The sequence below is a fragment of the Typopeltis vanoorti genome, chromosome 12 (genome assembly GCF_054136105.1).
Source record: "Typopeltis vanoorti isolate ZY-2024b chromosome 12, IOZ_Tvanoo_1.0, whole genome shotgun sequence".
In the NCBI taxonomy this organism is placed as follows: Eukaryota; Metazoa; Arthropoda; class Arachnida; order Uropygi; family Thelyphonidae; genus Typopeltis; species Typopeltis vanoorti.
In genome coordinates, this window is record NC_143560.1 from 113,172,001 (window position 1) to 113,197,699 (window position 25,699).

Below are 25,699 nucleotides of genomic sequence, written 5' to 3' on the forward strand. Positions count from 1 at the left end.
AATAGCATAAAAATTTTGAAACAAAATTATAGTGAAGTCTAGCTGATATAGTATTCATTTATATAAACCCGATTATTAATGCTGTTTAGTTGAGAGGAAACATACAGTTGTTTGCTAGTGATGCTAATGTGATGTAGAGATCCAACAGGATGATGTAAAAATAAGCATAACTTAAAATTACGAATCTTTTTACAATTGTTTTTCTATGCTAGTATATTATTAAAAGTTTATTTTTCGCTTGGTTAGAATATAATAAATTTAGTTTAATCCTTTATCCAAGTGTGAGCAAACAAATTTTGTGCCTGAAAGTATCTTTAAGACTGGGGTAAGGTGGTACAACACCAGGGCAACTCCTTGCAAAGGTGGAGCAAGCTATCATTACTCCTATCTCAGTATCTCCCATAATGCAAAACATATCTCCTTGTGGATATGTCTAATATTATGCATTAAGGGAAGGGCCACTACCCAGACTAGTTTCGACCTTTACTGAGGTCTCTTCAGTGGGAGCCAGGCTGAGATACCAGCCAGAAGCATTAGCAAGGTCATCTCTACCTACAGGAGTTGCCAAATGGTGTGCCACCTTTTTAATAAATTACTCTGGATTTAGAGAAAGATGTTGAAAGTTTATTTTTCACTTGGTTAGAATATAATAAATTTAGTTTAATTCTTTATCCAAGTATGAGCAAACAAAGTTTGCACCTGAAAGTATCTTCAGGACTGGGGTAAGGTGATACAACACCAGGGCAACTCCTTGCAAAGGTGGAGCAAGCTATCATCATTCCTATCTCAGTATCTCCCATAATGCAAATATCCCATAATGCATTAGACATCTCCTTGCAGATATGTCTAATATTATGCATTAAGGGAAGGGCCACTACCCAGACTAGTTTGCTCCACCTTTGCAAGCAGTTGCCCTGGTGTTGTACCACCTTACCCCAGTCCTGAAGATACTTTCAGGTGCAAACTTTGTTTGCTCACACTTGGATAAAGGATTAAACTAAATTTATTATAGTATATTATATTAATTTTGGTTTCGTAACACATATGTTCAGCACTTGAGATGTGCCTGTTATTGATTTTATGATTGTTAAAATGAAGTGTAAAGCATCTGAGATTTGATGTACTTGCTATATTATGATAGTTGTAATAATTTCAGTCTTCTTTAATGTAATTCATAATTGTTAAATGTTATGACATGCTGTTCTTTGTAAGGACATTCTCTTTTCACTAACAAAGGCAATGTAACAGCCATTACTACCTAACTTCTCACTTGCCATTTACATGAAGTGCACGTGCTCACCGAGCAGACTGATAAGTGATTGACAGCTGACAGAGAAAGCATTCATCACTGGGGTAACAAGAAGAACAAGAAGAAAGAGAGAATGGAAATTTGAGAACAGCAACCATAGCATTTTGTTTTTAGGAAGATTTTAAGAAAATGTGAAAGATCCATTTGGAAGAACATAAAACAATACATCCTTTGCCACAGCTATGGACAGTCAGTCTAACAAATGTTATGCTTTGAACATCACTCACAGAATCAAATGGAGAAAAACTATTATGCTTCATCGCTATAAGATGAAATGTGAGAGCTTTTAGAATCTGTATGGATAATCATACAGAATTTTAGAATCATCTTTAAAGTCATATCTAAATATGATTGAAAAACTCCCTCAATCTGAAAAGATGTCTCACTGTTCTATTCAGATTACTCTAGGATACTTGGTTCCAAGGGTTATACTGCCAACCAACATTGTGTCGATTTATAGTTTTCCTCAGTGATAACGGGAACCCCGGCATAATAAACATCCTCTGGATAGCATTTGTTGCGGTGGAAAATCTGTTCATAAACCAACCAGCAAGGTTTCAAAAATTATCAGGATATGATCGAAGCATAGAATATTGCAAAGAGTTCTACGGAACTCTTACCAGTGATCTATAAACCTCTACGATGATGTGTAAAGATCATTCATTATTATTATTACATAACACCTCCAGGGAGTCCAAAGACATCGAGGGAGGGTCCATACTCTACAACTGTCCGTCTCCACCAACCACGATTACCTTCATCATCTACACCAACTTCATCTACCGCAGACCACCACCACTAGTATTTTTGCAGATAATCACAAACATCCATGCCCTTCCCCTGACGGGATTTCAACCCACAGCCTTTTGGCTGGAGAGCAGATACACTAACCATTTGGCCAACCAGGTTAGCTAATTCATTGCTAATTACGTGGATTTTCTTTTCTTTTTTAAATGTGAATGCCACTCATGAAAGGATTAAAGGACATATTGCCATATTTTTGTGCACCCATCAATTGTATATATTCAACCATATTTTTCCTGTATCATAGGCAGGAACCTGCTCTCCTCCATGGGAACTTAGGTGTATAGTAATACAGTAAGCTAGATGGCAGATGTTATATTTTTGATATCCAAGTAGCAAACTGGTGTATCACCATATATTATTACATTGTAGAAGTTGTTCAATGGGCTCAAAGGTATATAAATAAACAACAAAAGTTTGCATATGAATATTTTCATGCCAACTACTTGATTATAGAGAGAGCAGTTCACTTGACATCATTCTGTCCTGTGTATTCTATAATGCATAGCATACAGCTTTGGGAGTGTGTGATGTGCATTATATATACTACAAAAACCACTCTACAAAAGAACTACTATAAAACTTTCCTTAAACCAAAAATAATAATAACAAAAGCATGTAACAGCGATGTTACAAGAATACTAGACACTGAATAATTTAAAAATCTTGTAATTTTATTAAAAGACCTGTTCCACAGTTCTTATTACACTGACAGCAGCAACACTCAGATTAAAAACTGCCAAAGAATTATGAAAAAAAAAAAAAATGTAACCTCTTGAATTTTCTGGATATCAAAACAAAAACCATATACAGTTTTAGGCAATTCTACTCCCTGTGAATGTATGGGTTGTCTACATACAAATTAGTCAAAGTGCACTCTTTTACTACTGGCAATCTACCCCCCCCCCAAAAAAAAAAACTAAGCTCATTTGAAATCTGGATTTGAAACATTATTCTCAACATCACAGGCAACTTTGAAGTCTGCTCCTTATTGACCCATGTTCTGCTTAAGGACACTCTCAAATAATTCAGGCCCAATATTTTCCTGATATCTCAGTCACCTTGATTTACCATGAACTCTGAGTTTATTTGAACTCTGTTGTTTATTTTTAATTTGAAAAATGTATAAATAGAAGGCACTAAACTCTTTCTTTCCAGCTAACTTCTTTATGGAGGCCTCTGAGAATAATGATCTAAACACACTCCACACAAACCCACTATTTAGCTATGCTGGATAATGTGGATGTATTATGGAAGTTTATTGTTCACTTGGTTAGACTATAATAAATTTAGTTTAATCCTTTATCCAAGTGTAAGCAAACAAAGTTTGTGCCTGAAAATATCTTCAAGACTAGGGTAAGGTAGTGCACTACCTTACCCCAGTCCTGAAGATATTTTCAGGTGCAAACTTTGTTTGCTTACACTTGGATAAAGGATTAAACTAAATTTATTATGTGAATGTATTTTCTCTATCATTCTGCCCAGCACTAGAACAATAACTGGCATTTCACATTAACACAACTAGACATCTTAGTCAAAAAAACAGCCTGATGGATCTTTATCATTTTTATGGGAAAACTATACATGCATACACACAGGCAGACATATCCATTAACAGCTACACCACTATTATTCCACACTACAATAGGGCTTTCTACAAACAACAGTGTGCTAAAAATCACTTTCTCAGATAATAATTCCATTACAACTTAACTAAATCACACACATTTACACTTTCTTAGTCAATGGCTATAACCATGAATGGACCTAGAAAATAGCAACACCCTTCACATATCTCCCAATCCAGACTCAACTGCAACATGCCTTTGAAATTCTCACTCTGCCTTCATACCAATGTCCATGACTCTGAGGTGGTATCCTTTGGAACTCTAGGTTTTCCTGAGAAGGTGATAGAAGTCAAAAATTCAAAATAAATAAAATGTGATTGCTACCTTTAGGCCACAGAGGAAATTAGGAATCTTTATCTGCTCTACAATGGATTAACATAAATCTGAGATTTCAGAGGAGTGTTTACTGATTTCCTACAGTTGCAAACTTTTCTATTATGAACAGAGTGGCAGGAGTTAACATGACATTTGCTGGACATAAAAGCTTGGCTCTTAGAAACTTTAATATGGATAACTGCTGCAGAATTTTCTGGACAAAACGCAGCTTTGTCTCACAGAATTAAAGCAGCTTTTGAAAGCTGCCTTATTTTGTGAAGTAAAGCCACTTTCAAATTTGAAAGAACCATTTCTTGAATCTGCTTCCATCCTAATTCTGTAAAATAAGGCAGCTTTTAAATTTGAAAGACTATGTCTTGAATCTACTTTTATCTAAAGAACCACCCTAGTCTCAACAAATTTATGAAAAAACTGCAACATGCCTTTGAAATTCTCACTTCACCTTCATACCAATGTCCATGACTCTGAGGTGGTATCCTTTAGAACTCTAGGTTTCACTTCTTGTTTCCTGATCAGTCTTTCTTGTCATATAGTGCCTGACATGCATATATTTATATATACCTGTATATGATGCTGGTGAAACAGGATACACTAATTAAATCTCTTAATTATTATATATATATATATATATATTTTTTTTTTCATCTGATTCCTAAAAAATCCCACTGTGAATGAATGTGTGCTAAGATAAATTTGAGGCTTAAATTTTTTTATTTATATCTGTTAACAGTTATTCAGGCAGCAAATTATACTTTGAGATCACTTATGAATCATTTAATAGATTCTTAAAATCTTAAATAGTTAAACTACAAGATAAATATAAACAGTGCACAAAAATTTGAAGCAAAGAAAAGAAGCGTAAATGTGACAAATACAGATATCTTACAGAGAATGAGACACAGAGATCTTTATTACAGGAAATGATCCAGAGAAAGATGAGATTGGCGGGACATGTACTGAGAGGTTCAGCAGGACAGAGGATACTAACAGTTTTAGAAGGAAAAATTATGGGAAAAGGATCTTCTTCTTTTCAGCCATTTTCTGTCCACTGCTGGACGAAGGCCTCTTCCAGTTCTTTCCACCTTTCTCTGTTCTTGACAATGGTTGACCAATTTTTCCCAACAAATTTTGACAGTTCATCACTTCACCTTCTTTTAGGAGATCCTCGGCCTCATTTCCCTTCTTTAGGAATCCAGTTCGTAAGTATGGTGGTCCATCGCTCATCTTCTCTTCTGGATAAATGTCCAGCCCATTTCCATTTTAGTTGCTTGTGGTGAAGAATGATGTCAGTGATGCGAGTCTGGCTTCTTATCCAGGTGTTTCACTTTTTGTCTTTTAATGCGATGTCTAGCATCAACCTCTCCATTTTTCTTTGAGTTGTTGTTAGTTTATTTTCCAGTGCTTTTGCTAGTGACCAAGTTTCACAACCATATGTGATGACTGGAAGTATACACTGGTTAAATGTCTTCCTTTTTAAACAGAGTGGGACATTATTGTTTTGAAAAATGCTTTTTAATTTTCTCATTGAACCCCAGGAAAGTTGAACTCTCCTATTTATTTCCTTTTGGAGTCCACAGTTTAGATCAATGAGATGACCTACGTATGTATATGAAGAGACTCTATCCAAGAAATTGTTTTCTATTATTATGTTTTTTGGTGTTACAAAATGATTAAACATGATTTGTTTTTTCTCTGTTTATTTTTAGACCGACTTTTCTGCTTTCATGATATAGGTCTTCTATCATTATATTAAGGTCTTCTGGAATGTTTGCAAAAATTATATCATTGGCATATCTTAGGTGTGTTAAGTTTCTGTTATTAATTTTTATACCCAGGTTTATAAAGTTTATATTATTATATATTTCTTGAAGGACTGCTGTAAAGATTTTGGGTGATAGAGAGTCTCCTTGTCTGACACCTTTTACAATTGATATTTTATTGCTACTTGTGTGAAGTTGGATTGTTGCAGTGTGGTATATTTCCTGGAGAAGGTCCATATATTCTCTCCAGGATCAAAGGAAAAAGATCAAGATGCAAAAAACGAAGGACATGGCTTGAAGATATAAAATCATGGACAGGATCACATGGCTATGAAGAAACAAAAAAAGGAAAGCCACCAACAGAGAGAACTGAAAGGACATGGTGCTGCACCCTCTCACTGAGGAAGCTACATGAAGAAGTAGTAGTAACATGCTGGAATAAGCAAAAAATAAAAATAATATTTTGTGGCAGATTTCTGAAAATGGCTATCTAGCAAGTGGATTTTCTTTAAAGATAATTAAAGTTTAAGTAAATAATAAATAAATAAATAAATAAATATATATATATATATATATATATATATATATATATAAATAAATAAAGGTTGGTACTTACTGTTTTTCCTCCATGATGAAAAAAATTGCATATTGATTTTTCAAGAATTGAGGCAAATATTTTTCTTACTTCACGGTTTGGACATTCTAATAAGAAGGGCCTATCACATACATACAAACGGCATATAAACTTTTCAGCTAATAATAATGTAATACATTTTTAACAGCAAAATTTTTTTTTTTCATAATTTTAAAATAGGCTTGATTAGCCAAAGAACTATTTATAATAATGACTGTAAGAATCAAGAGCATTTAGTTAGAAGGACCTGCTGTTAGTTGAATTTATAATGAAATTAATGAATGTTATGAGTTTTATCAGTTTCTTATTGTCACCAGAATATAATGAGTAAAGCCTTAGATCATGATTACAGCTGTTCTTCTTCTGCCAATTGCTATTTCTAGTTTTTGAGCTAACTTGTTGCAGCTGTTCAAGAAGGTACAGATGCAGATTAAGAAATTCAATAATTTTCTACTGATATTTCCTCTCTATGCACCTTCTAGTTTATATATCATGAATGTCCAACCTTTTGGCTTATCTGGGCCACATTGAGTGAAGAGGAATTGTCTTGGGCCACATATAAAAGGTATAATATAGTTAATGTATATAAGTAACAAAACTTATTTAAAATTTTTTATTATAACATTAAAAAACAGAGGGCAGAATAAACAAAAAACTAGTAGATATTTGACCTTGTTTACGTGAAACCAATGCATCAATGTCTGGTTCGATGGAAGTGGTTCCAATTCGTAGCGAGCTCTCAAGGTTCTCGTCAGAAATTTTTTGATCTAACTTTATTCTTCATATGCTTCATTCTTATAATAGTTGTTCACAAATGTATATACTAGCAAAAAGTGATGACATGAATAAAGCATGATTGTCAAGCGAAGGATATTTTTCTCTGGGAAGATAGGTTTTAAATGGAATTGCAAATATACAAAAAAAATTGATAATTTTTTCTGAAATCTTGAACTATTCTCAAATTCTTGTATCAAAATGGAAAGAAAGACAGCATATTTTACACATCACATAATAATGTTAAAAGTTTAAGATCTTATGGGGCTGTATTACCAACAGTCCAGGGCTGCACGTAGCCCACAGGTTGGACACCCCTGTTATACACAATATTAATCTATAAGAGATACCCTTTACATGTGGTGTGTATATATACTATTATACATGTGTGTGTGTGTTTTAAGTTTTTACGTAGTAGATGATTTTCATCTCTTCATGTGTAATCACTCCTTACTTAATGGAGGCTTGGAGCCATGTTTGTCCTCTAGAGGGTTTTTTGATTGTGTAACCTTTGATACATCAAGGCAACGCTAAATGTTTTCAATCTTTCAAGAGTTGGACTGACATATAATAGACCACTAAAGGCATTTACTTACTGCACACAATGCTATATGATTCATTGTTTGTCACTCTCTCCATTATGACATGAAATAGTCCATTCGAAATCCTACATCTTCAATAAATATATTTGATTTTTACTTCATCATTATGGATTCATGCTATCATTATTTAACTTAAAGCATAAAGTAAAATAATGATAATAGCTCTTCATGAATATCATGAAACCTTAACACTGTTAGTAAGGTTATAAATGTTTGCAATTTCTGATGTCCACATTTTAATAACCTATAATTATAGAAAAATGAACTCCAAAAAGCCTTACAAATATACCTTTTACTTATACATTTCTACTACATGCAGTGCTTTTTCAAAAAGTTTTTTGTTTTCTTCAGCAGAAAGAAGAACTGGTATTATTAGTTCCATTACAGATCCAAAATTATAAAACATAATTATAAATTATAAAAATGCTAGTAAATTAAGAAAATGGCATTATTTTTAATTTGAGTCCCAACTCAAAATTAAACTCAACTCAACTGTAAACCTATCATCATCATCATCAAATTCCTGACGTGTACCCTCAAAGGATGTACAGGATATTATGACAATACTACATGAAAAACTTACATCATTATTAATTTCCTATTAACAATTTTCCTCCAAATCAATCTGTTATCTGTCAAGACTCCAACATTATCAGATCGTATATTTCTGTCTTCTAAGGTACTCTTTACTGTATTAACCTACCTCTATCTTGGTCGTCTTCTGGGTCTTTTTCCTGGCAACCTGGCAGAGAACTCTTATTTTGCTGATCTGTCCTCTCTATTCTGTTTAAATGACCATACCACCTGAGATTAGATCTGCTAACACATTCCTGGATGCTAACAATGCCAAGTTTTTTACTAATATTCTCATTTTTAATATGATATTGCCACTGGTGCTATCCGTTTATTCCTCTAATCTTTCTCAGGACCCTCATATCTGTGGTCAGGTGTTTTATTTCTAAAACAGCTCTCAGATCGATAAGTTAAAATTGGTTTGAACATTGTCTTGAATACAACTAATTCAGTGTTTTGACTAATTTCTCTCTTATTCCACATAAATTTATTCAGTTGACTTCCTACAATACCAGCTTTGTTGATTCTATTGTCTATTTCCATATTTAAATTTACTATTTTCACTAAAAATCATGCCTAAGTAGCTGAAATGTTTTACTTGTTTTATAGGTTCTCCATTCACAATGCAGCTGATAATTTCAATGTTTCTGCCTATTTTCATTGTCTTTGTTTTGTTATTGCTCACCTTTTTATGACATCTATTACAACAGTTATTCAATTTAGTCAGGGAATCTTGCAGACTTGTAGCAGATTTGTTTAGAAGTATAACATCATCTGCATAAAGTAAAGAGCTGAGATTAACAACTCCAATTTTGTTATCAGGTTTAATATCTCTTTCCTTCATAATGAGATCCATATATTATTATTATCATCATTCAGGCCTCCACGGAGTCAAGAGACTCATCGCGGGAGGTCCTTCCTAGGAAACACAAAGTCTATCATACCACTCCTTGAACTCATTGAATGTTCTTGCTCTCACCACTCTATCAGGCAATGAATTTCATGGTTCCATCATACCTATAGAAATACCTCTGTAATTATCACATTTAGTTTTATTTCCCTTTTTGTATATGGGTACTATGAGGGCTCTACTTCAATCAACTGGAATTTGTTCCTCTGTCCAAACCTTCTGAACTATGTAGTACAGCCAGTATAAGACTTTCATACTTCCATACTTGAGCATTTCTGGTCAAATATCATCTACTCCCGCTGCATTTCCACATTTCAGGCTTCTGGTGGCTTTTTCTACTTCAAATATAGATATGAATTCCTGATTGCATGTCTGTTGAGTGTTTTTTATGACTGTATTTTCATCACTGCTTGTTTAGTTTAGCAATTTTTTGAAGTAATTATTCCATATCTATAGGATATTTTTTTTCCTCCAGTTTTCATATCACCTTTATCATCTCTAATTCCTTTTATAGCACTCGTTCATTCATTTTTGAGCTTTTACAACAACCTCCAGAATATCTTGCCACCTTCTTGATATTTTTTTTTCTATGTTCTTACCGAAGTCTTCCCATAACTTTTGTTCAGCTAGGTTTTACACAGTGTTTACCTTTCTTACATTTGTTTCTATATTCTCTTAAGAGCACAAGTTGACTTATTCGTCACGAACTTTTGATATGCTTTCTTCTTTTCCTTCATTGCTTCTTTAACTTCCTGTGTTCACCATGGAGTTGTGATTTTTTTATGACAACCTCACAATATGCCTCCCTGGCTGAATCAATCAATGTTTTCTTCAGGATTTGCTACTGAAGAATATGCTATCTATAATCATTAATATTAATATCTTGAGTGGGCTAAAGGGGTTAATCCAAAACCCTACTCTAAACACCAAACATTGAACTTTACATATATATATTTAATTTGAGATCTTGTAATATTTTAAGAGTATATCCAGCTTTTATTTTAAATGCTAAAGCATAAAGTAAAATAATTGCTCTGCACCATTTTAGTCCACGAGTGCTTTTGATATGCATCTGTGATACTGCCCTACCACACTAATAACAGTGGAAACTAATATCACAGGTTCTTTACTGACACTTGTAGAGAAAATCAGTAAGTTTCCTTAAGGGTTCACTTTAACAGGCATGACAAACCCAAGGTACCAGTATGCTGGACCATGCCTTAGGCATAGATCTATGTGATTGTTTTTGGGTAGCAGATGAATTTATACAGGTAGCAAAATTTATGAAAATCTTTACCAGCAAACAGAAAGCACAACCCACAGCCCTTCCCTTAATGCATAACATTAGACATATCCGCAAGGAGATGTGTTTTGCATTATGGGAGATACTGAGATAGGAGTGTTGGTAGCTTGCTCCACCTTTGCAAGGAGTGCCCTGGTGTTGTACCACCTTACCCCAGTCCTGAAGATACTTTCAGGCACAAACTTTGTTTGCTCACACTTGGATAAAGGATTAAACTAAATTTATTATATTCTAACCAAGTGAAAAATAAACTTTCAACATCTTTCTCTAAATCCAGAGTAATTTATTAAAAAAGGGTGGCACACCATTTGGCATCTCCTATAGGTAGAGATGACCTGCTAATGCTTCTGCCTGGTATCTCCACTTGGGCCTAGCTCCTACTGAAGAGACCTCAATAAAGGTCAAAACTGGTCTAGGTTGTGGCCCTTCCCTTAATGCATAACATTAGACATATCTGCAAGGAGATATGTTTTGCATTATGGGAGATACTGAGATAGGAGTGTTGGTAGCTTGCTCCACCTTTGCAAGGAGTTGTCCTGGTGTTGTACCACCTCACCCCAGTCCTGAAGATACTTTCAGGTGCAAACTTTGTTTGCTCACACTTGGATAAAGGATTAAAATAATTTTATTATACTCTAACCAAGTGAAAAATAAACTTTCGAAACTTTTATAGTTTCTATATTTGGCTGTGAAATAATGTTGGATTCAATATCCACTTAATTTGTAAAAAACATTATTATTATTATTACATGACACCTCCAAAGATTCATTGGAGAAGGCACACTACTCCAATACAACGCAGTCTCCACTACTTAATCCTCCAACTACACGAGACTACTATCATCAACACACGGCACCATCTACTGCCCACCACTAATATATAATGTCTGTAGTGTGTGTTCTTATATTGAAAAAGTCTATATAAAGATTCCTCTCATCAAGCCAGGAATCAATGCCATGGAAATTTGTGCTATGGAGGCAGGGGAAAGAAAAAAAAAAATTACAATGTCAAAGTCTACAGTGAGACATCATATCATATATGCCATACTTCTGGGTACAGTTCACTCAATTATGATCAGGTAGTTGTGAGAATAATTCAGATTGTAACTGAAAAAAGGAACTAATGTCCTATCATAGCACCCTTTAGGGCTAAGTAAAACAAAGTTTATTCATAGATGTTAGGTCATCGATGGTGTTAATATGACTTTTTATCTCAATTGATTGCATAATGAAAATAAATCTTTGAACCATCTAAATTGTTCGCCAGTCAATTTGCTTTGTAGGCATCGCTGCTGCAGACTTATTTCTTGGAAGTTGAAAAAAGAATAACAGCATTGCTTTTCTAGGCAAAGGTGCATGCAGAAGTTCTTCAGGTGAGGTTAGTTATGTGTTTACACTCAACTGCTGTTTCAATTCTGAGTATAAATCAAGACTTATCATACATGATTATACATGATAAGAAATCAGTTTTATTCAACAAAGTCAAATTTCATTGGCAAACTTCCATACACATAGTTGTTTTAATTCATCACTGACAATTATATGAATCTCATCTACAAATAATTTGCTCAAGTTTCATCTAGCTGTAATAATATCACAAATTCCCTTCGATGATAAATTTAAAATGGTAGATGTTTCTGGTAATGATAATCTTTTGTTTTCCCTCTGTTCTCATTGTCAACAATAAGTATGATTCTTGACAGTAAGACTAATTGACATCTGTAAAAATCTCATATAATTGTGACTTATTATAAAAACTGAGTGTAAAAAAATATAAAAATCCGAGTGTTTTGTTATAGGATAAAACATTTCCTTTTTAAACTTATATGTTTGTATGCTTAGCATTATTGGAACTGCCAATTGGTTTGAACGGTGGCAAAAAAAAAAGGTCTATGTTTACATTGATAGTTTAATCCTTAGGGAATTATATAGAACTAATTTTGTATGTATATTATTTTATGTCTATTCATAAGGATTCCTATGCTATACACTATTACTGCAATGTGCAATCGCTATACTAATGGCAGCCACGTTGCCACTTGAATTTTGCTTTGAATCTTGGTAACAGGCATGTGTGTTATTTGAGAGTTTTGGAGCAGCTATTCCAAGGTAATTGGAATACCAGTTAGCAAGGAGCAAAGAGCAAGAAAGGAGGGAAAAAACTACAGAGTTAAATTCTGTGATCTCAGAAAAAGTTTTTATATTCATCTTTATTTACTCTCTAAGGAGGAACTGTGAAGTTAATATTGAAGGACAGCACAATGTATCAAGCCTTCATATATTAATGAGAATGTTATGTGCTCAATGAGGAAGCAAGTGGCATATGTTCCATGAAGCAAGATGGAATGTGTAGTACAGTTCTTCTTTTCTTGGAAATGCCTTTGGAACTGCTCAATTAAATTTTGTACTCCTACTGTCGAAGGGATTATCTTCATGCCCACTTCAGCAAATGAAGGAAAGCTGTTTTTTTATGAAACATGATTACTAGAAAATGATATCTGAAAGTATATCAGTCAAGTGAAATCTTCAACTTTTTTTTATTGTGATCTAAGGAAACTCTGAAAAGTACGAAAGGTTGAATAAGTAGAAACAAAAAAAAAAAAAAAAAAAAAATGAAGGAAGATGAAGAACACAGCAATTGAATAAATACTACAAGAGATATTCCCACACAGTCAAGAGAAACTATTGCCCTTTTTGGTGAATGTTGTGTTCCCAAGAATTGAATTTATTTAATTGTGAGAGTCGGAGATTTTTTCTTTGAGCTCATATTATGTAAATTCAAGAATGGCCATCCTCTGTATTTAAAAGTTAGAGTGAGAATATAATTAATTTTTTTTTTAATATTTGAGTTATTTGGAATTACTTGGAATACACAATATGCTGATTTTTGAAGTTAATGTATGAAACAATTTAAGCAGACAATAAGCAAATTGAAATTATATATAAATATTTAGTTAACTTACTCTCCATGAATGACTTTTAACATAAAAGGTTGGATATAGATAAAGGTGTGAGTTAACGCCATGCCATCATTCTGACTGCTGCCAATCAGGATTTTTATTCTCATCTTTAAAAATGTTCAACCACCTTAACACTACTATAGTGCTCACTGCTTTCAATATGTAGGCATTCTGCAACATCTCTAATATTTTTCCCAGTCTCACACAAAATTCTATATACATCCTTTATATTTTAAAAAATATGCAATATCAATCTACAATGCAAATGAAAATTAGGCTTCATAAAACAGCAAAGAAACATCAACACTAAAGGTAAACAACACCCATTACACTGATGATTATCAAATGTGAAGTTGATTGAGGCTGTTACAATAATGCAGTGCTGCTCAACTCACTGCTTTTCAAATGTCCTTCATATAATATACTCAAGATATTTTATAGATACATCAAAAATACTGAACTTACTTGAGATAGCTAATGCCAGAATCTGATCCAAAAAAATTCATGAGCCAGTATGCTGCTTCCTTATTGCTGTTGACTGTTCTCTCAATACAGTGCACCCATTCATCCAGGTTTGAGCTATAAATTTTAAATTTAGAATATTTTAATATAATAATTCAGTTTTGCATATTCATCTACATGCATTATATAGACTGAAGCTTGGAAAGATATTAGATAATGCCATATATTCTCAAAGGAACATTAATCTTTTCTCTCAATTAATGAAGAATTCACTAATTTCTTACAAACTTATATAAGCTACAGAGTATTGGTGTTAAACAGCGTCACAAGCATTATCTTTTTTCTTTTGTTTTATTTATTATTTTTTTGTGGAACTCAACTACAGCATATGAACTTATTTGGCATTTTAATTACTCTCAGTTATTAATATGTAGCAAGCCTATAGCACAACAAGCCCTACTTTACCATGTTTGAGATGGAACTATATATTGACTCTCTCTAAAGCAAATTCCATTAATAACAATCATAATATAATTTAATGGAATAATCAGGCTTAGCATTCCACACAGCTACTACTGGCCATCAAGTACTCTGGCAACAGACAAACATCATATATTGATAACAACTGTTTAACAAGGAAATTTAAAGAAGCTGCACTAATGCTTAGGACCCCTACACAGTGTAATAAAAATCAAGGCCTGATTTTACATCAAGTGTGGTCTGCCTTCATCAAAAATCTAACTGCCTTGGACATAACACACACGAGCCACAGAATGTGACAACAACTAGCAATGTTCCAACATGCATACAGTAAAGAATTTATCATTTGTATTATGGTTTCTGAATTATTTAACAGTTGTGAAGTTATAAAAAACAACTAATGTGTAATTAATTGCCAATAAGCTTTTGTTGTGTTAAACCTTTATATACCATTACCCCTCATGATGAAAGTCTTACAACGAACGAAACTTGTCAGGTTTTTTCAATTGTTTATTTTGAATAAACTCTTTATATTAATATGTGGTCTCAATTACTGGAAAATACCTACAGAATATCTTTCCTTCATTTGCTGACGTGGGCATGAAGATAATCCCTTTGACAATAGAAGTACAAATTTTAATTGAGCAGTTCCAAAGTCATTTCCAAGAAGAAGAATTGTACTACAGATTCCATCTTGCTTCATGGAACATATGCCACTTGCTTCCTCATTGAGCATATAACATTCTCATTAATATATGAAGACTTAATACATTTTACTGTCCTTCAATATTAACTTCACAGTTCCTCCTTAGAGAGTAAATAAAGATGAATATGAAACCTTTTTCTGAGATCACAAAATTTAACTGTAGTTTTTTTCCCCTCCTTCCTTAGTTGATGGGTGAGAGGCCTCAGATTTTGTGTTTCCCAAATCTTGAGAAGTTTAACAAAACCATATTTATTAAGATTAGGCTGGATTGTTTAAATCTGCTACTGAATTCAAAAAAGAGTCAACTTTGTATTACTGTGATGAAGCATAAACCATTGAAATGATATTGAAATGTTGTATTTCTCTCTGTGCTGTAGTTATTCCATTCAACTGTATAGCAGAGGTTCCCAAACTTTCTCAGTTCATGGTGCCTTTAGTGTCTCAGCTATTATTTCACACTTTGTGACTCTATATACCACCTTGCAGGATGATAGCAAAGCACTGCTTGGTAATGATGCTTGTTTTAAAAAACCTTTTTGTTCTTTCTGTGTGCTACAGTGCACAGTTTGGAAACCACTGTGAGCAAAGTAATACAAAGTAAATTACATTAGAAGAAATTATATTCTTGTTTTACTACTTTACCCACGCATGAGCAAACAAAGTTTCACTGTGAAATAGCTTCACAATTAGGCTGCTTATATACAGATGGGTCACTTTACATCAGATTGCTTGAGTATCCCATAATGCAAAGCAAACTTCCTTTTGGATATGTATATTGCTATGGGAATGGTCAGTTTTGATCTTTGCTGAGTTCTCATCAACAGGAGTTAGACCTGTGGAGATAGTGAGAGCTAAATTAATGAAGAAGTCATATTTTTCATATATATGTAGAAAAATGATGTATCACTATACTATTAACTTACTCAGAATTACAAATAATTGCAAAAATTAATTTTGCATGGTTACAAAATAAATTATATCCATGTTTTAATCTTTTACTCAAGTGTGAGCAAATCTTCAAATTGCACATGCTTCGCTCATGCAGCAGTAAAGGATTAAAACAAGAATATCATTTTTTTTTTTTTTTTTTTTTTTTTTTTTTTTTTGTCTAGTACAATTTACTTAGTAATCAAATGAAATGAAAATTTCTTCAGTTAGCTTTAATCCACATCATTTAATGATGATCACCATTTTCCTACTTATATATGAAAAATATGATTTCTGCATTGATTTAACTCCCAGTATCACCATAGGTCTGTCTATCTTCTGCTGATGAGATCTCAATAATGGGCTGAGTAGAGACCTATCTGAAAAGAAGAGTGCTTTGCATTACAGGATAACAGGGCAATTTGATTATCTGCTTCAGTATACAGGTAGCCTAATAGTGAATATATTTCATGTGCAAACTTTGTTTCTTCATGCTCAGTAAAGCATTAAAACAAAATAATTACTTGTGAAATATAAGTTAAACTATCTACTACTAGCAAACAATTAATTGCAGTACCTAAAAGTGTGTTGAAGTGAGAGTCAACTGCACTACTTTGAATAACCATCAAAAAAGAGTGTTGCAAAGTTCTTTTGATTCTTTTGACCATCTTATTATTTCAATTATATTGAAATTTATCAAAATCCTTTTAATATAACACTTATCAGATTGTTTAACAAAATTACATTTAAGTTTTATAAACCTAATACACTGGCAATTTGTCTACATTGTTCAATCATATTTGTATTATTAAAAAAAAAAATCAATTACTAATCAAAAATCAAAAGCACGAATATTTGTGCTATAAATATAATTATGACGATATAAACAACACTAAGAGAAGAAAAAATAAATTCATTTATTGAAATTACTAATATTTTATTGGTTTTACTACCCAACATCTTCAGAATTTATCTTCAGAGCACCAATTATAATTATGATAAGCACACAGGCACTAAACTAAACTGAATTATTAGAAACAATTCAAATTGTAACTGAAACAGAACTAATATCCTAACATGGTACGATCTATGTGCTGTATAAAGATAACTGGGCAAAGTCAGGCTATCTGGTCTTAGGATGACTATCTCCCAGATCGTTGACAAATTACTGCAACTATACTTGTTGAGGAGGGGGGGGGAAGTGCTTCATAGCAGACGCTGATTCTAAAAATAATCTCTCAGACATATAGCGACTTCCATTTAATTCTATGTGAAGGAGCAATGAGAGCATGGACTGCTAGTCTTGACTTACCATACAGATGATCACAGATATAATCTTTGTAATCTTCAAAGTGGATGTTAACCTCCCAACCAGCCGGTGTGGATGAAATATTCAACACTCCCTAGCTTTTTTCATGGATCAAAACTTCGTCGGCATTCCACCTTTTATCATGCCATTACCTTCCTCCGCCGTTAATCTCGTTACGGCTATTCTATAGCCATTAGTGGATTAACTGTTGCTGAGTGACCTTTGTGTCCCCCTGTCTTTACGTCTATTGTGTTGCTTAGAATTTCATTTACTGTCCTAAGTTATTTGACCTTTCTTGCCTCTAAAATGATTTATTGTGTCTCTTCCCAAAAATTGAAACGAATATCACATATGCGAAAAAAATCAATCCTGAAATGACCACTGATCAGCTTTTGCAATGAATCTATTTAGTGATAGTAAATTTGGTGTATTTTATTCTACAAATCAGTGCACCGGAAGAGTTACACTGATTGTTCTTTCACTTTACATATAATAGTTGAATAATTTTTTTTCAAATTTTAAAATTTTCAAATGTTTGCTTTGAAAATATTATGTCAAATATTTATATTTTTAAATAATATTTATTGAAATAAATATGTCCTTTTTCTTTCGTTTCTAGCGAAATAGCATTATATGGATCATCACATTTCAGATTTAGAAATGATTTTTTGTTATTCATAAAGACAAAATAAAAAAAAAATGTTAAAATGCTAAATTGCATTACTCGGTTTCCGATCGTGTCTTTTTGGTCAAAAATTTACATCTAATGATATTTTAGCAGTGATTCTTCGCCTTCGTCATTTATTTATTTATTTATTTGTATTATGCATATTATGATAATATCTAGTGCATAACCTCGTAGATATGTTGAAAATATAATGTGAAAAATATCATATACGGAATGATTCAACACTTTTGCTCATTTTGAAGATTTTCTAATGTTTCCCCCCCCCTCCTTATTCTCTCCTGGAACTGATTGCATAACTACTCTAAATTTCTATACAGGTTTGAAAGCTTTTCTAGACAGCATTCAAAATCAATTACTTCATTTTACCATTTTGACAAAAGATATACGACAATCAGATTGTATTGTGAAGCTTCTAATTCTGTTCTATTTATTTGCAATCTAAAACCAGCTGTTCTACTGTCTGCTGAAATTATGCGAAATTTTAGAAATAATATGCTATATTTTCACCATGCAAAATTGTTTATATGCATACCACACAAAAGAAAGTTCAGTAGTATTATTTGTGTTTGTTTTTCTTTTTAAAAAATCTAAATATTACTTCTTCTGCTGCTGGAAGCTATTTCTGAAATAATCTATGTCTTCTAAATACTTGGTAATATCCTCTTAGCTGCAGGAAAAGTAGAAGGCTTATTACTCTCAGTGCTATTGAGAAGAAAGGGGAGAACACTAAAGTGCCCCAGGCTGTAGTGCAGAATATGTCAAGAATGTCTTGTTTCCTTTTCGATTGTTGATTACCTATATCCTAACAGAAATACTGATATTTCGTTTACATGCTTATACATTATTTATGCCAAAATAATTGCTTAATTTATAATGATCAGTTTCACTTTTATTATCAAAAATTAGAAATTAAATCATACAATTATCTTGAAAAAGAGGATTTGAATTATTTTCAAAGAAAAGGTGCATATGCGTTTCATAATCTTCTTTTTTTTTGGGGTGGGTATAGACCTAAGCAATCTGCGGATATTTCAGATAATTTATTTTATAATTTGTTCGCAAGACAGCTGTTACAAACGTAAATCACTTGGGGAACATACCCATTCATTTTAGTGTAAAATAGTAGCAAAGGTTCAGTTACTTTAGATATCTAATCTAGAAGAAAATGTTATGTTTGCTGAGATTAGAATCATACGTGAATAATTTTTCTGACATGATTTCTTTATTTGTTATAATGTAACCAATTTACAGATTTTTTTCCCTCCTGCAGACTTCATGTTATATGCAGTAATTTCTTCTTTGTACTACAAGAAAAAAAAATCAGATAACAGGAGAAAAATATGTAGTATTTTCTTTTCCACTGGCTGAATTTACAATGTTCTTTCTTTGTGTTTTGAAGAGAAAGTGCAAATGACTTTTTTCTTACTATTTTTGCCATTATAACATCTCATATAATTATAAGAGTGACATTTTACCGTTTTTCTCCCACACGAGAAACAGAAATAAGGTGGTAATAATATTGTTGATTCTGCCAAACTTCATTGTAGCAGAAATTTTTATTACAAAACTTTGTAATATATATATATATATATATATATATATATATATATATATATATATATATATATATCTCCGAAACAAGAAATTTGGAACCCATATCACATCAATGTTGAGTGTTGGCAAGGTGAAAATGTTCCCGTTATTATTTATATATTTCATTTATTAACTAGGGGGGCTATGCCCAACCCCCCGTGTTCCGGTATGGTAGACTAGTTCTCCTTAAATTGTGATAACTCGAAAGGGGGTTCCGCCCCTGAATTCTGATGACTCGAATTTTGAAGACTCGACACTCAGGGTAGCCCGAGTTTCAAAACGTTTCGATAAACATGACATAAAAAGGCTTATCATTATATATATATATATATATATATATATAGGGTAGATTTTATTTCATTATTTTTTATTGTTTTGATGAAATACTTTACCTGGAATACTCTTTCCAGTTTCTCTGTGTCATAAAAAGAACTTAAAAATTAGCCTTCAAGATGAAAAAGAAACAGTGCATTCGGGTATCCCTCTATCAATATTTGTAGTCCTGAAAAGGACTGTTTTGATGGCCTTGAAAACAAACATTTTTTATTTCATACTGTTCAGAATTTGAAATTCTTGAACAGCGTGGAACACCTTGAAGCAAGGGTAAACACACAAAGCAGTTTTACACTCAGGGCACCAGATTTTTGTTTCCTTTCTGATATTTTTTTTTATTACATACATAATATTTGCGTGCAGGTTTTTTTTTTTATTAGCCGTTGGTGGTAGATTTTCGGGATAATGGTTGGAGTTAGCAGCGTTCAACCTCAGATGTCTGGCAGGATTTCCTGATTTTCTGCTTGTTGAAGAAGGTGCATGTGCATGCAGCAATGCTTTCGCAATTTCTATTCTGTATTTTAGATATGTTATGGTAGACAAACATTTTTTCTTGTACAGGAGGAAACTGTTCCAAATAACAAAATCCAAACACTTTTTTGTAATATTTTTTATGCTGTTTCCTCATTACAGAGTAGAATGATAGCTGCTGATCGCACCTGTCGACTCAACCCATAGTGTCATTGTATGCACACACAGCAATGGGTTTTTCGTTCTTCAAACCATGCTTCTCCATGGATTCCGCTGATGGATTGTGCAGGGAAGATAGCAGAAAAACATCTTTTTTGTCGTTCCAACGTAGTGCAAAGACTTTCCATAGCTGATAAATTCGGATTTCCCCCTTCAATAGCTTTCCTGAAGCCAGATCTGGAGGCATATCTCGCCTTTTTGCATTTACAGTACCATAACTATCTGTAAGATGCTGTAAAAGCAAATCAGCGAGTTCAGGACACATATATAGTAATTATCCATTATAATGCAGTAACCTTTCCCCAGTAAAGGGTCTAGTAACTGCATTACTGCACGCATCGACAAGGGGAGATCCGAATATTTATCGTGCTCGATTACAGTTTGCTTTCCCGTATAAGGTTTGAAATCCCAAAGATATCCACTTTCCGATTCGCAAAGCATAAAAAATTTTACTCCATACTTCGCTTTCTTTTTGGGAATATACTGCTTACATTTCAGTCCACCTTTGAATGGCATAAGGCTTTCATCGATACTCAAGTCTCTCTCAGGAATGTAGAGTGATCTACATTTTTGATGGATTTTCATCAGAAAATCATAAATTTTGTTGAGGACTGGGCAAGGATGTGTTGCCTGATCGTATTCCTCATTATTCTGAAAATGCAAATACTTCATGATGAGACTGAATTGTTTTTCAGTCATAACATCATGAAACATTGGCGTGTTCAGAATCCAGTCTGTAGACCAATACATTTCGAGAGCGGGCTTTCGAAATGTATTTCGAAACTTCGGGTTTTTCACTTTCTTTATTCTGATATTGCATTTGAAGGATGACAGTGATTTTAAATATTAATTTCACCTATATCCGAATATCACATAATTTCCTGATTTATAATAATCAAGAAATATGTATATTGTCTGATTTATAATTTGCTAATTTATAATAATCACCACATAGTTTCAGTATCGAAAAATTAAAGTTATGTGGAACAATTACTAGAGAAAAATAACGAATTAAATAAAAACTGTACCTATGTTTCATAACAGTTTTCGGGTGTGTGATAGTAATGCAACGGGGGGGGGGGGGGGGGTTGTTGAACTATCAGAGGCGAAATAAAGTTCAATTCTATTGTAAAAATATGGAAATGAAATTTCACATTTGATATACATATTTTGAATGATAAAAATAAGCAAATGTATCACTTACTTTAAAAATTGGAGAATAAAATATCTGAATTATGCAGAAAATATAAATTTAAATCATAACTGTTAATTTCATTTTGTAATGACCAATTATACAAGGAAACCAAGAAAGTGAAAGTACAGATTACTATACAACATAAAGAAAAAATTTAGTAATATGATTAAAGAATTTCATGTTATTCTCTATAAAGCAAAGTTGCTCAAGCGTGTTCTAAAGGAAATCTGTTAAGTATTATTCGATTTCGATGGTTTTGTACAAAAATCAAATTAATATAATCTGGAACGTCGGCAGCCGGTTTTCTTTTCTTTTTTTTAAAAGAATATTTCAAATAATTATCGTGAATTAATTTCTTCGAGAACAAAGAAAAATCTTTTGTCTAGTAGCGATTAGAAAAAAATTAGCGCAAAAAAATAAAAAATTAAATTGGTTAAATGAAGAAATTATGCAAGACCTTTATTTTGTCCAGAAATTAAAACTGTATTGTACAATAAAAAGAGAAAACAAAAATATAAATAATTTCTCTATTTTAAGTCTATCATATATGTAACTAAAATCCAGTTCACCAGCATGGAACAAGAAAGTCCGTTTCTTGTTATAGGCAACTGAGAGGCAGCTACGAACGGGAGATAATCCGATTAACCTTGCTCTTCAGCGTGAGGATTTATCACACCTTCTAATGGACATGACAGTCAAATTGCACTTCTTATCCAGGTTCTTTAAACAGGTGGACTGAATCTTATCCAGATTTAGTTGGACGTCTATAGACGTCCTAGCCGGTAGGAAGGTTAACTGTTCTATCAGTTTGTTCAAAGTAGACTGACCTGCAGGCACAAGGAACCTTATACATTCCAGGATGTGCAAAAGGATGAAGTTGATCTTTAGGAGAATGTGTGAAGGCAGCTAGCTGAATGAATGGTTTGAAACTGGCACAGAGATCAGATTTGTGAAGAACTTTAGCCATATTTTCTGATATACCTTTAATATATGGGATGGAAGATGCATGCTCTATTTCATATGGATTGAAGCCATTGGCTAAGAATGTGTTGCAGAGGTTCCTGAGTTCAATTTCAAGATGTCTGCTACTGAGATATGCTAAAAATTTATCCAATGTGTGTGAATCATATGTAAATACCTTCCTATATGTGTGGATTTTCTGTAATGGAAAAGGATAATGTCAGTGGTTCATCTTAAAGAGGAGAAAACTGTTACTTTTTTTTTTTTCTACTGTGAAATTTGTTTTACGATGACAGCTGTTAAGATGTGCACAAAATGTATCAAATGTGTCTGGGCCATGAGGTCAAATAGCAAACACATTGGCATAGCATAGCCAGACCACTGCTTTGAGTGTAGCCATGTAGCATACTTCGTTTTCAAAATGTTCCTTGTAGAAGTTCACAAACCTAATGACTCTCTTCATCCAATAGTTGGCAGCATGGACAGCCCACTTAAAAACTTTGCCAAACACTTAATCAAATCACCCCCGCCCCAAGGCAACTCTGTCATTTATTAAAAATTCCCTGAACTAAAAAAACTTAACCTTCAAAGATTCTGACATCATAGCCAGCTTTGACATTACTTCACTGTTTATTAATGTACCTTTTGCAGAGACCTTTGACCTCATTAAACCACATTTTTTCTCTAATGTAAATGAATTATTGAAATATGCCATATATTCTGCTTACTTCTTGTGGAAAGGAAAACTATATAATAGCTGGATGGGACTGCTATGGGTTTCTCCTCTTACTTCCTCCCCTGTGCAACTTCTACATGGAACATTTTGAAAACCAAGCAATCAACACAGGTACACTCAAACCAATGGTCTGGCTGCACTATGTTCAAGTGTTTGGTATTTGGCCTCATGGACAAGACACAATGGATACATATTTAATGCATCTCAACAGACAGCATCCGAAAATAAACTTCACAATAGAAAAAGAACATAGCAACTGTCTCCCTTTTCTATATACACTAGTAACAACTTCCTTATGGCTCATTATCCTTTTCCATTTACAAGAAAATCTGCAAATCCAGAAAGGTATTTTTCTGTAATGGAAAAGGATAATTTGAGGATGCCATCCCAACAATATGGCATCCTCAAAACATTTACTCACTGAGCCAGGGCTATTTGTTCACATGACACAGCTCTTGAAATTGAGCTCAGTGACCTTTGCAATACCTTTTTAGCCAATGGCCACAGCCCATATAAAATATGATAAAATACTGTATGCATCCCCTATCATTCCTGCAACCAGAACATGAACTACAGCAAAATGATTTCCATCCCATATATTAAAGGTATATCAAAAATGATGGCTAAAATTCTCTACAAATATGATCTCCATGCCAGTTTCAAACCACTCATTAAGTTAGCTACCTTCACCCATTCTCCTAAAGAGCAACTTCATCCTCTTGCACATCCTGGAGTGTGTAAAGTTTCTTATCCCTGCAGTTTCATCTACTTTTATTTTCATCTAGCTATTACACTGCTAATGACGAGGGTAAAAAAACTTAAAATTTCTGAATATTGGTCTACAGATCCTTCCCTCTCAACCCCCCAGTTTTCTGATTTGATAGCCCAGGACAGATTTTTGTTGTTACTTAGATTATTGCATTTTAGTGATAATGAAAATCAACCTGAAGGAGACAGATTATATAAGTTGAAATCTGTAATTGAAAGTCTAAGAAAAAGTTTCAGTGAGATGTTCTACCCCTTTCAAAATTTGTGTATAGATGAAAGTCTTCTTCTTTTCAAAGGTAGATTATCATTTGCCTAGTACATTCCTTCAAAAAGAAGTTGATTCGGAATAAAACTATTTCTCATCTGTGACTGTGAAACAGGTTTCACCACATATTTCATAGTGCACACTGGGAAGGACACAGACATCTTCCCTGAGCATGACCTGGGTGTGTCCAGTGCAGTTGTGAAAACACTTATGATGAAATATACATAGGGGTCACACACTATGGAGCGACAACTAGTATTCCAGCCCTCTACTTTTCAATGGTTGCATAAAAACAAGATGCATGTGGTACAGTCAGGAAAAATAGAAAGGGAATGCCTAAATTTTCACAGAAACTAAATAAGGGACAAATAGAAGCAAAACATACAGACAATATTCTTGCAATAAGGTGGCTTGACAGGAGAGAAGTTTCTATGCTGACAACATTGCATGAAAATGATGTTACACAGACAGACAAAAAAGATCAACAGACAGGAGAGAATATTGTGAAACCACATTGTGTGGTGGATTACAATGTCAACATGGGTGCTGTAGATAGGACAGATATGATGGTCACTTCTGTTGAGTGTATGAGAAAAAAACTATGAAGTGGTACAAAAAAAACTGTTTTTCCACCTTCTGGATATGACCTTACTAAATTCCCACTGTCTCTATATAATGTAAAATTTGGCAAAAAAATACAAACTTAGCAGACTACCAACTCATGCTTATCAGGGAAATAATTTAAAAGTACCATATTTCCAGAACAACAGGGAGGTTGAAAGGACGTCCATCACCTGGAGATCAACCACTGCATCTCAAAGAAAGGCATTTCCCTTCTCTTGTACCTGCTACTGAGAAGAAGAAGAATGCAGCTCGAGTTTGTTATGTCTGTTCCAATATCACTCTTGAGCAGAAGAAGCATCATGAGAGCCGGTATATGCACCAAATGTGACATTGGACTCTGTGTACAGCCCTGTTTTGAAAAATATCATTC

The 25,699-nt window shown here is 33.4% G+C and overlaps 1 protein-coding gene across 1 annotated transcript in view; it reads right to left on the reverse strand.

Annotated features, from left to right (window-relative positions):
* Positions 1 to 25,699, reverse strand: part of LOC150101143 (ubiquitin carboxyl-terminal hydrolase 24-like) — an 824,883-nt gene that overhangs the window by 106,659 nt on the left and 692,525 nt on the right. The window contains exons 48-49 of the mRNA XM_090401261.1: positions 14,059 to 14,172; positions 6,454 to 6,553 (exon numbers count right to left, since the gene is read on the reverse strand). Coding sequence (XP_090257387.1) covers positions 6,454 to 6,553; positions 14,059 to 14,172 — 214 coding nt within the window. The remainder of the gene's footprint in view (positions 1 to 6,453; positions 6,554 to 14,058; positions 14,173 to 25,699) is intronic.